Source organism: Amblyraja radiata, chromosome 4, assembly GCF_010909765.2.
Source record: "Amblyraja radiata isolate CabotCenter1 chromosome 4, sAmbRad1.1.pri, whole genome shotgun sequence".
Taxonomy (NCBI): Eukaryota; Metazoa; Chordata; class Chondrichthyes; order Rajiformes; family Rajidae; genus Amblyraja; species Amblyraja radiata.
The window spans coordinates 96,397,207-96,408,438 of NC_045959.1; the positions used below are offsets into that span (position 1 = coordinate 96,397,207).

Consider the following 11,232-nt stretch of genomic DNA (forward strand, 5'->3'; position numbering starts at 1 on the left):
AAATATTTATCATAGTTAATGGTGTATTGTAAATTTCTCCCGTGACTATAACGTATCTTCCCTCTTTATCAGATATGGATTTCTTTAATTTAAAAGGTATACCCTTCCGAATTATAATGGCCGTGCCTCTTGCTTTAGAGGTGAATGAGGAGTACTAGGTTTGACCTATCCAGTTTGCCCTTAATCTGATCTGAGTTTGTTGTTTCAAATGTGTCTCTTGTAGGAAAGCAATATCCATATTTAATGATTTTAATTGTGCCAGAATTTTACCCCTCTTAATTGGCTCGTTCGCACCTCTGATGTTCCAACTACAGAAAGTGAGACCTCCGATATTTATTCGACTATTATCTTGCATTGGCTATTATTACCAGACTGTATGATTCATGTGATGCAGCCAAGTACCTCGGAATCCCGATTCCAGAGTTGTCCTTCATAATTTCTGCTGTAGTTTTACATCTCCTGACACTATTAAACATAATTAAGGGATGCGCAGAAATTTATAACGCCCAAATGGAGTGCTGAAAGTGGTCAACTTGGAGGACTTATGTTCTGGTCTCCAATTGGAGGTGTGGGTACGTATCCCACTTCTGACACCATGTTGTGTTGCGGCTGTCCAAATAACTGAAGCCTAACACCATGATAAAGGTCCAAAGATTTTATTAACGACATAGCATTGGTAACTTCATGCGAGCATGTTTTTCTAATAATACGGGAACCAGGCAGGGAGGGTTATTGTAAAGCTAGTGGGCGTAACTACAAAAGCATGACTCATAACATGAGTGACACTGATCTACAATAGGGCTCTTAAAGATAACGGAGTCAGGGGATATGGGGAGAAGGCAGGAACTAATTTTCCATCTTTGCATGTTGCAGTCCTCTGGACTCAATATTGAAATCTACAACTAGATTTCTCAGCCTGTATCATTCGTTGATTCATTCAGCTTGCTCTTTCCCCATTTTTCCCCTGTCTCTCTCTGGGAATGGAGGGCATTCCCAGCCTGACCCACTGGGATAGTCCTCCTGCCCTTTGCAACTCCTGCATTCTTTCATCTATGTTCTTTTGTCCATGTTCTCATACTCTAACTGCTCTTATTTACCAGATGACTGTTTACAGATTATACCCATGGTCACTACAGTTTCACCCTATCATTCCATTCTATCACTCTATTCATCCTATCACTCTATTCCCATCCTCTCTGGAGCTTTACAAGCTTCTATTGTCTCTTTTTCAGTTACGACAAAAGTTCTCCATCCTGAAACAATGACTGATTTGAAATGATACGATACAATAGAACGGTATTTATTCCAGGGGGGAAAAACTGATCTGCCGATAGTCATAAAACTAAAGATACACCAAACATGAATTTAAAGTGATGAGTGGAAAGGACCAAAGATCCTATAGCGGAGCAAGATAGGCTACTCCTGCGAAATGCAATGGGCTGACGTGTAGTACGCTACAGAGGGGATCCTGGGCATTTTTCCCCGCCCATTTTAGTAACCGGAACCTACCCAACCCGACTCGCAGTGTAATCAACGTTGCGGGGGAACAGTTTGTGTGTGTGATATAGGGTTAAATTCATAATTCTGTCAGTTCATACTTAATTCTTGTCAAGAATAAAGTTTTACTCTGGTAATTGTCTTTTATTAATGTTTTTTAAATAATTTCTTTTTAAATGGCTCATAAGCTGTGTTTGAGTTGATTTTGTAGTAACCGGAACCTACCCGACCCGACCCGACTATAGGGTAATCAACGTTGCGAGGGAACAGTTTTTGTGCGTGATATAGGGTTATATTCATAATTCTGTTAGTTCATACTTCCGTTAATTCTTGTTAAAGAATAAATTGTTTATAAACACACATACATGAATGTGATATAAATGTATATAATCACATAACACACAAAATTATATTTCTTCTGATTTTTATATCCCATGATGAACTTTATTTCAGACTAGACAAGGGACATTAAATAATAAACATTGTAAACCTCCCCGCAACTCCACACACACTAGGCCCTATCCCACCCCTCAACTCTCCCCCCCCCCCGCACCCCCCCCCCCCCGGCACTCCCTCGCCTCCCCCCACACTACAATGTCTCCCCCCCTCCTATGCTGTAGTCCCTTAACCCACCAGCCCCCAACCCCACATCTCTCCCCATGCTCTCTGTACCCCAGCCCCTACCCCACCTCTCTCTCCCAAACATCGCTCCGCTATAAGATCTTTGCTTTCTCCCTCCCCCGGCCCTACCCAACCCTCCTGCGCCACCACTACTCCACTTGTACTACTCCCCTCCTCTCTCCCCGCTGCCCCTGGCCACGCACCTCCCTCTCCCCGCTGCCCTGGGCCGCGCACCTCCATCTCCCCGCCCAAGTCAAAGACTTGTGAAGATACGGGAGCGGCGGTGGAAGTAAAGATCCGATCTTTGGCCGGAAGCAAGATGGCGAAGCAAGATGGCGGAACAAGATGGCGGAAAAAGATGGGGGAGGCTGGTTGCTAAAATGGGTCCTATAATCACCCATGAATCTGCCCATGACCGTACTACCTGTTTTGAGTAGGAGTAGGCCATCTTGCTCTGCTATAAGATCTTTGGAAAGGACTGGGGTTGTGCAAAGATCGGGGGGGAGGGCGGGGGGTTAGAGGGGAGTCAGTCTACCCCACGATAGAAGGGGGAGGAGTTGTACAGTTTGATAGCCACAGGCTAGAAGGATCTCCTGTGGAGTTCTGTACTGCATCTTGGTGTAACTAATCTGTTGCTGAAGGACCATTGTGTCATTATGAACTTTTATTTCCACGGATGTGACCTGTCCTGCAGAACATTTAAAAAAAAACTCCTTTTTCATTAGTTTGCAGGTTCTAAAAATTTAGACAGAATCAGAATGGGTTGGCCATCCAAAATGAATCTGAACTCCAATTACTTTTTATAGCAGTATAAATGATAAATAAGCATATTCTAAAGCACCTTTAATCATTTGCAATCTGTGGCAGAAGGTAAACTTCATTTTGCCATCATCAATCCTCGGTCAGTCATCATCTTTCAAACTGGAGGGATCTTTTACAATAATTAGTGGAACAATACTAACTGAGTAAATACTTAGAGAATTTATGTCATGCATTTTGGTTAGTAAATCTAACTGATAAACAAAGAGTGAACCTTTATTGGAGAACCTGCAATATAGATTACAATGTACTCACAGTGGTAAAGGTATTGTAGATCTCATCCTGAAATAATTGTGTTTTTGAATTCTTGTCTTACCTAAAAAACTTGCCATTTCTTCTCTTATCAGAGTACCCACATTAAATTTCATTTCATTCTTGCTGAAAAGTATGTTTTAAAACATGTGAATTTGGAAGGGTCATCTAAAGGTTAACTTCTTATTACAGGCAGGATTGGATGCCGGCTTTGTGTGCAGAGCACCCTTACATGCTAATTTGAGGTGACAGACCAGAGCTTGTCACAACAGAATCTCATTAAATATTGTTTTTGTGCATTTTCCTTTTTATTTCTGCACATGGTTGAATGAAGCTTGCCAGATATACAGACTGTACAGAATCAAGTAATTATGAATGAAGTCTCTATTGGTGATTCAATATTCTTGGGAAATTCCAAAAAGAGGAATTTGTTTTCAAGTGTACACTTAGCCTAAGATAATTTATAGGGACTCATCACATTTATCAAAGGACGAGGAATCCATTTATTTCCATCTTTTTGAAAGAAATGCTGCCAATCTTTTGTTGATCAATGTAATTTGTAGTTACACTTTTCATGGAGGCACAATAATGTGGCAGAGAAAACAACGTTCTCGAGCGCACAGAAATTCCAATGAATGCAGATGCAGATTCAGAACTGGAAACATTGAATTGGCAAAGGAGCACTTTCAGGATTTTCTTCATATTATAATCAAGAATGATTTGTGAGCATATTTGAATTATTTTAAAGAAGTAAATACTATTTGTGTTAGAACATAGAACATTGTGTTAGATAGCTCTTAAAGATAGCAGAGTCAGGGGATATGCGGAGCAGGCAGGAACGGGGTATTGATTGTGAATGATCAGCCATGATCACTGGCTCAAAGGGCCAAATGGCCTACTGCTGCACCAATTGTCTATTGTCTGTAGTACCGCACAAGAGCAAGCTTTACGGCCCATAATGTCTGTGACAAACGTGACACCAAGACCATCTCTTATCTCTCTTTGCATAATCCTTATCCTTCCATTCCCTGCATATACATATGCCTATACAAAAGCCTCTTAAATGCCACTATCATATCTGTCTCCTCCACCAACCCCAACAACCCTAAACTTCGCCCCTCTCACCTAAATGCCATGCTTTTATTCCTGTCTATTCTCTCTACGCCTTTCATAATTTTATATACTTCAATCAGGTCTCTCCACAACCTCCGGCATTCCACAGAAAACAATCTGTGGTAATTTGGTAAACATTACAACTTTTCCAAATCCTCCACATCCTTCCTGTAATGGGGCCGCCAAAACTGCTTGTCATGTTGCAAATCAGGCTGAACCAAAGTCCTACAAAGCTGCATCATGACATCCTGACTCTTATACTCAATGCCTGACCTATAGAGGCAAAATATACCATCTGTGGAAACCGTCGGAAGAAGGGTCTCAACCTAAAACGTTACCTATCCATTTTCTCCAGAGATGCTGCCTGATCTGCTGGGTTACTCCACAACTCTGTGTCCTTAAAGATACCAAAATGGCTTCTTTACCATTCTATCTACTTGTCACTTTCAAGGAGTCATGGACTTGGACCTCAAGATCCCATTGAGGGTTGTGCCATTAACTGTATATTGTCCTCTTACATTGACCTCCTGAAGTGCAATGCCACGCACTTGCTCGGATTACACTCCATCTACCATTTCTCTGCCAATTTCTGTATCTCACCCATATCCCATTTCTTCCCTGCCTCCGCCTCCAGGCCTTTCTATGGGAAGGAATCCTCGCCCTCTCAGTAATTACATCTTCTCCCATCTCCAACATTTCCCCTCCTCTTGGACCCCCTATGCCATCTATCTACCTTCTCTAGACCTTTCTCGTTCCAACTGCCAGTGCGGCATCAACTGTCATGACCTCTACTCCCCTCAGACACTCCAATCTCACCCCATCTGAACACACAGCCCTCCGATCACTTAGCAACACTGCCAACATTGTAATTACACCCTCCGACTAGCGAAGTGTGTGTAGTGGTCTGGTGGGCTGAGGCCAGGCATATTTTCTTCTATCACCTCCACAGTCATGCCATCAATTTATGGAGTTCTTTGTCATTGAAGTTTAGTTCATTTGATTACAATACCTGTACTGTTTCACTTCCATCGTCCATCAGTTGCTGGGCCTCCTCCATGGCCAGAGTGAGCGCCACCGGAAATTGGAGGAGCAGCACCTGATATTCCGCTTGGGCAGTTTACACCCCAGCGGCATGAACATTGACTTCTCCAATTTCCGGTAGCCCTTGCTGTCTCCTCCCCTTCTCAGCTCTCCCTCCGCCCTCTGGCTCCTCCTCTTCCTTTCTCCTTTCTTCTCCCCCCCCCCCCCCCCCCCCCACCCTCCATCAGTCTGAAGAAGGGTTTCGGCTCGAAACGTTGCCTATTTTATTCGCTCCATAGATGCTGCCGCACCTGCTGAGTTTCTCCAGCACTTTTGTCTAAGCCGAATGTAAAATTCCATCGACCCTATACTTGGATCATTCTCTAGCTTTTCTCCCGTTTGCAGAACTGTTTTGCATCAGTGGTTCTGTGGTGGGAGTGAAAGATGGAAAGTTGACTATCGTATCTGCTTTTGGTATTGGTATATGGATGCAACTGTGAAATTGACATTAGTAAAAGCTTATATGTGAAGTCAGTGCCACCTAGTCTTACTAGGATTACTCAGAAGTATCAGGAAAAGGAGCTGTGTTCTATGCCTTGTTTCACTGGCAGGTCCAAATCCAAAAGCAGAGTAATTGCGAGAGCTCTGTGAACATTCTAGAAACCTTATCCTGCATATACTGAAACGTGTCTCCAATTTTATCCAGATATCTGAAGGATTTATTTTGGATGAGGACAAATGAGACTGCAGATTCTGGGCTAGAACAAAACCAGAATGCTGGAAAAACTCACCAGGCCCGTCAGCATCTGTGGAGGCAAAAGGTGTAGCAATTTGGTTAAGACCTTGATCCTGATTGACCCACTGAACTCTTCCAGTTTTCTGTTTTTGCAAATCTTTTGGATGTTGTTGGCTTTTTCAGTCGGCAGTTATCTGGCAATCAATGTAACACTATTTTGCTTATTGGTCATCTTTGTGTCATTTGTTATCAGATGGATACATTTCCCTGTATGTCCAAAGAACTCTGTATGCTTGGAGTGCGACTGAATAAAAGTGCCAGGGTAGCTCGCATATGCTTGCATATGCTAGAAGAGATATCTACTTGAATTTGCACACCCACTCATCGTTGATGGAGTAAAAGAATAATGCAGAGATGATCCTGGTGGTACACAGATGACTGTGTGCTATCGATAACAAACCGGACCTATGGAAACTGGCAGAAAAGCAAACTGAAGCGACTATCAATCTAACTGGTAAAAGTTTACAAACTTGGAGGTTCTGGATCTCTTTTAAACAGAGCCCTAGCAGGATCTGGAGGAAGAGTAATTGAGGGCATTAGTGGCTTTGATGCCCACTGGATATTGCATGGTCACCAAGTCCACAAGCATTTGCTCTACTGGAAAGCTGCGATTGTCTGCCACCAACAGATGCAATAAGTTGCACCTTTAAAGGCACTGCTATTCCATTTAGACAATAGACAATAGGTGCATGAGTAGGCCATTCGGCCCTTAGAATCAGCACCGCCATTCAATGTGATCATGGCTGATCATCCCCAATCAGTACCCCGTTCCTGCCTTCTCCTCATATCCCCTCTCCGCTATCTTTAAGAGCCCTATCAAGCTCTCTCTTGAATGTATCAAGTATTGAAGGTAAAGACACTCAATGTCAGCCCGTGCAATGATGCGGAGGATAATGCCTTCTGTGATTTGTATCTGTAAAGCTAAACCTAAAGCAAGCTATTGGTGATCTAAGTATTCCGTGGACAAATGATCGGTGTGTCATCCATCCTTGAAGGCCTATTGATCAACACCATCAACATGATGGCAGCAGCTGAGCTTACATCTTTGATGTCTCAGCTTCCACAACAGAAATTATACTTTTGGAACCTCTGCTGTGTCTCAATGGAAGCTGAGACATCAGTCACTAGATGCTCAATGCTATGCAAGGCATCTATGGACACTCAGACACTACCCCAAATATCTTTAAGTTTTGTCAATAGACTGCCCTATCATTATCCTCCTTTAAGTTCTCAATGTGACCATCCTCTTTGAGGAGCTGGGATCTATGTGGCCGCCTGGCGACCGATCTCTTTTGTTGTTGCTGAGTTTGTATTTAGCGCCACATTTTCCAAGCAGCAACCCAACCCAGTGGGCATGAGGGGGGCCGACTTCCCTCTGTTACTGTGGGCAGCAGTTGTGTGCCGCCCTTCCTCACAAAAAAGACGGCTAAAAGTAGGAATCATCCTACCACAACCAGAGAGCAGTGCTGAACTACTATCTACCTCATTGGTGACCCTCGGACTATCTGTGATTGGACTCTACTGGCTTTACCTTGCACTAAACGTAATTCCCTTATCATGTATCTATACACTGCGAAGGGCTCGATTGTAATCATATATTGTCTTTCCACAAGCAACAAAAGCTTTTCATGGTACCTTGGTACACGTGACAATAAACTAAAATTATAAAACTGTAATGTGGTGGGGTATGGCCCTGCGATGTCATATTTCGGGTTAAATAACTGACAGTGTGTAAGATGTAAGAATGTATGGGTTTTTTTAGCAAACTTTCTTAATTTTGTCTACCAACTCCTGTGCAATAAAGGCAAATCTTCCATGTGATGAGTGTTTTTGAGTGAAAGGTAGATTTGAGCATGTTTTAAGGAATATGACTGCCATTGATTGCTGGGGACTGCAGGTGCCCCCCACGTATGGCAGGGTTCCATTCCGGTGAATTGTTCGTCACCTCGGCAGCTTGCATGAGGGAAATGCAGCTGTGAGTCAAGTTGCCAAGTGGCAGAACATGCTGAGCTGACAAGTCCATCCTGCTGGTTTCCCAAACGTTTCTATATATGGGGTCGACATAAGTAGGGCATTCGTAACCTTCATTGGAGGTCTGAAGAAGGGTCTCGACCCGAAATGTCACCTATTCCTTCTCTCCATAGATGGTGCCTCACCTGCTGAGTTCCTCCAGCATTTTTGTCTACCTTCGATTTTTCTAGCATCCGCAGTTCTTTCTTAAACATGGAGATGTGGTGTGGGTGAGTGATTGGTCCTTTGATATTTGTTGGTAGGAACCTTTACTAGCTGCATCGATCTTGGCTGCACATTTGTGCTCATTCTTCTTGGAACAATACAATCATATCTGAGGGATCTTTACTGTATCCATAACAGAATGAGGAAAGACCTCAGAGGTCAAGCAGCATCTGGAGGCAACATTTGTGAGTCTATGGCTTGGGTCGCAACCCTGCAGAGTCCTGGTACCAGGGTCAGTGTTAGTGAAAGATGGTTGCTGAGCCACATACCTGTTGCCTTTTTTCTGTACAAAGCTCTTTATGCGACACAATGATTTCTTTATTGATACGCACAAATGTGGAAATTATTTCACTCCTGCTAAATATTTGATCTTTGAGGTGCACAAATGGAACTCATGAGTGAATGACTCTCGAAACACACGGCCTAAGTTCCACACATAGCAGCATTTCATCGGCCCCATAGCAGAAGTAAACACCGACGTTCCCACGTCAGGAACTGTGGAAGTATCCTGAGCTAATTCTGCTACCACCATCATCTATTGCACCAAGTGACGGCTCCCACTGATTGTCGCCGGAAGCTTGCGGCCTTTTCTGGGCGGACGATGACAGCGAGGCCAACATTTGTAACAAGATGGACACGAAAAGAAGAAGAAACATTTAATCACGTGTTTCTGTTGATTATTGAATTCCTAGACCTTTAGTTATATCATTTATAGATTGGAGAAACTAATGATATGTCTTGTTTCTATTGAATTTATTTTTACTTCATCTTTAAACATTCTCTGTTGCAGGCTTTTAAGACAAAAGATGGCTATCTCGTAGTTGGAGCTGGAAATGATCAGCAGTTTGCAATTGTTTGCAAGGTAATGTACTTTTTTGAAGTTGCTTGTTAAGAATAAGTTATCATGAAAATTTCATTTGTGATAAATTGTTTCTGTAGTCACTCTTGACCAATTGGGGTAATTACTGAAACAATTTTAGTGTTTTCCAGTTGCGCAGATTTTTTCAGAGAATATATTCACACTATAACTGATAACACTATGAAGTAGTTTCACCATGGAGGCAGCTTACTTCACTTACTTACTGCCTATTTTGCCTGCTGGCATGTATATTATGCCTCCAGGCAGCTTAGTTGCAGTATAAATGCAATGTAAATCCAAGTAATCTAATGCTGAGGAAGAATGAAGTGAGTATCTTCAGAGAAGGTCGTATTAATTCAATCATGATTTTAATCTCAACCCAGTTAACAATCAGTGCTGCCACCGGAAGTCTTTGAGGGGAGAGTGTAAATTCTTGGGTATTGGCCATCATTTTCCAAACATCTATTGAAAGGGTGGTTGTTGCAAATGTAACATAAGCATGTGATGACAAACCTGGCAATTGCATGTCAGTGACCTTCATCTTGTTGGTGGGGAGATTGTTCGAAATGACAATTGGGAATAGAATTAGTTTTAACTTGGTCAAGTGTGGAGTGATTAGCCCAAATTTGATATCTTGGCATTTACAGTAAAGAAGAGTAGTAAATAAAAGCATGTAGATCTGCCCCTCACTGGCATTTCATACATCACCTATGGTGCCTTGGAATTGTCTGATATAGTATAGATTTGAGGCTAAGGTTAACTCCATGGAGCTAACTCTAGCTGTCTAAAGAGGCTCCAGGAGGTGTAGTAACTGTTCTCTGATTCCTTGACGAAGCCGAGATTGGCAAAGCAATTACACCATAAGGATTCATTCTACCTAAAGACCCAAGCCTAGATATCGGATCCATTAGTTCCAGTCTTTCATGGGTAAATGGGAAAGTGATTTAAACCAGTGTCAGGTTGTGTCAGAATTGTGCTCTTTTGGAAATTGTCCTAGGGTTTCCAAACACAATGTGTGTTTGATATTTTTCCCCCACGAGTCATGCACCCGATGATGTCACAAGTCACGCACAGTACATTTCTTTCCTTGCTAGCATAAATTGGACATCCTGGGTGCAACTTACAGTATTAATTTAATGCAAGAATGTAGGAGCATGTTGTGCGGTAGCCACAAGTTGCCAGTAAAAAAAAAAATATCCACTCTGACATTGATATCTTAAATACTACATCACCACGCCTTAATTTTCTTTGCTCGGGGGTATTTAAAGCATCATCACTGAAATTTATTAGAGACCTCTGCCTTTCTGATCATACTGCACTTCACAGTGGCTAGAAAGATACTATAGAATATTCTAAGGGATAAGATATACAAGTATTTAGATGGACAAGGGCTGATTAGGGATAGTCAGCATGGTTTTATACATGGGAGGTTGTGTCTTGTGAACCTGATTGAGTTTTGTTTGAAGGTGTAACCAAAAAAGTTGATGATGGCAGAGCTGTAGATGTTGTATGGATTTCAGCAAGAAATTTGACAAGGTTTTGCATGGTAGGCTGCTCTGGAAGGTTAGATCGCATGGGATCCAAGGAGAGATGGCTGAATGGATAGAAAATAAGCTTCGTGGAAGGAAGTGGAGGGAGATGCTGGAAGGATGTTTTTTGGACTGGAGGCCTGTGACTAGTGGTGTGCCTCAGGGTTCAGTGCTGGGGCCCATTGCTGTCTATTCTATTTTGATGGCTTGGATGAGAACGCACATGGTGTGATTAGCAAGCTTGGAGATGACACAAAAGTGGCTGGTATTGTAGATATTGAAGCTGGTTGTCAAAGATTACCGCAGGATCTTGGTCAGTTGGGCAGGTGGGCTGAGGAATGGTTGATGGAATTTAATACAGAGAAATGTGAGGCATTGCATTTTGGGAAGTCTAACATGGGCAGGACCTACACAGTGAAGGTTTCAAAAGTCTTTTATTGTCACATGCACCAATTAAGGTACAGTGATATTCGAATTACCATACAGCCCTA

General features: G+C 42.5%; 1 protein-coding gene across 3 annotated transcripts in view; it reads left to right on the plus strand.

The window, feature by feature from the left end:
- The window catches only part of sugct (succinyl-CoA:glutarate-CoA transferase), a 469,744-nt gene that overhangs the window by 178,438 nt on the left and 280,074 nt on the right, over positions 1-11,232 (plus strand). For all 3 annotated transcript variants that reach the window (XM_033019979.1, XM_033019981.1, XM_033019980.1), the window contains one exon: positions 9,144-9,215. In XM_033019979.1, coding sequence (XP_032875870.1) covers positions 9,144-9,215 — 72 coding nt within the window. The remainder of the gene's footprint in view (positions 1-9,143; positions 9,216-11,232) is intronic.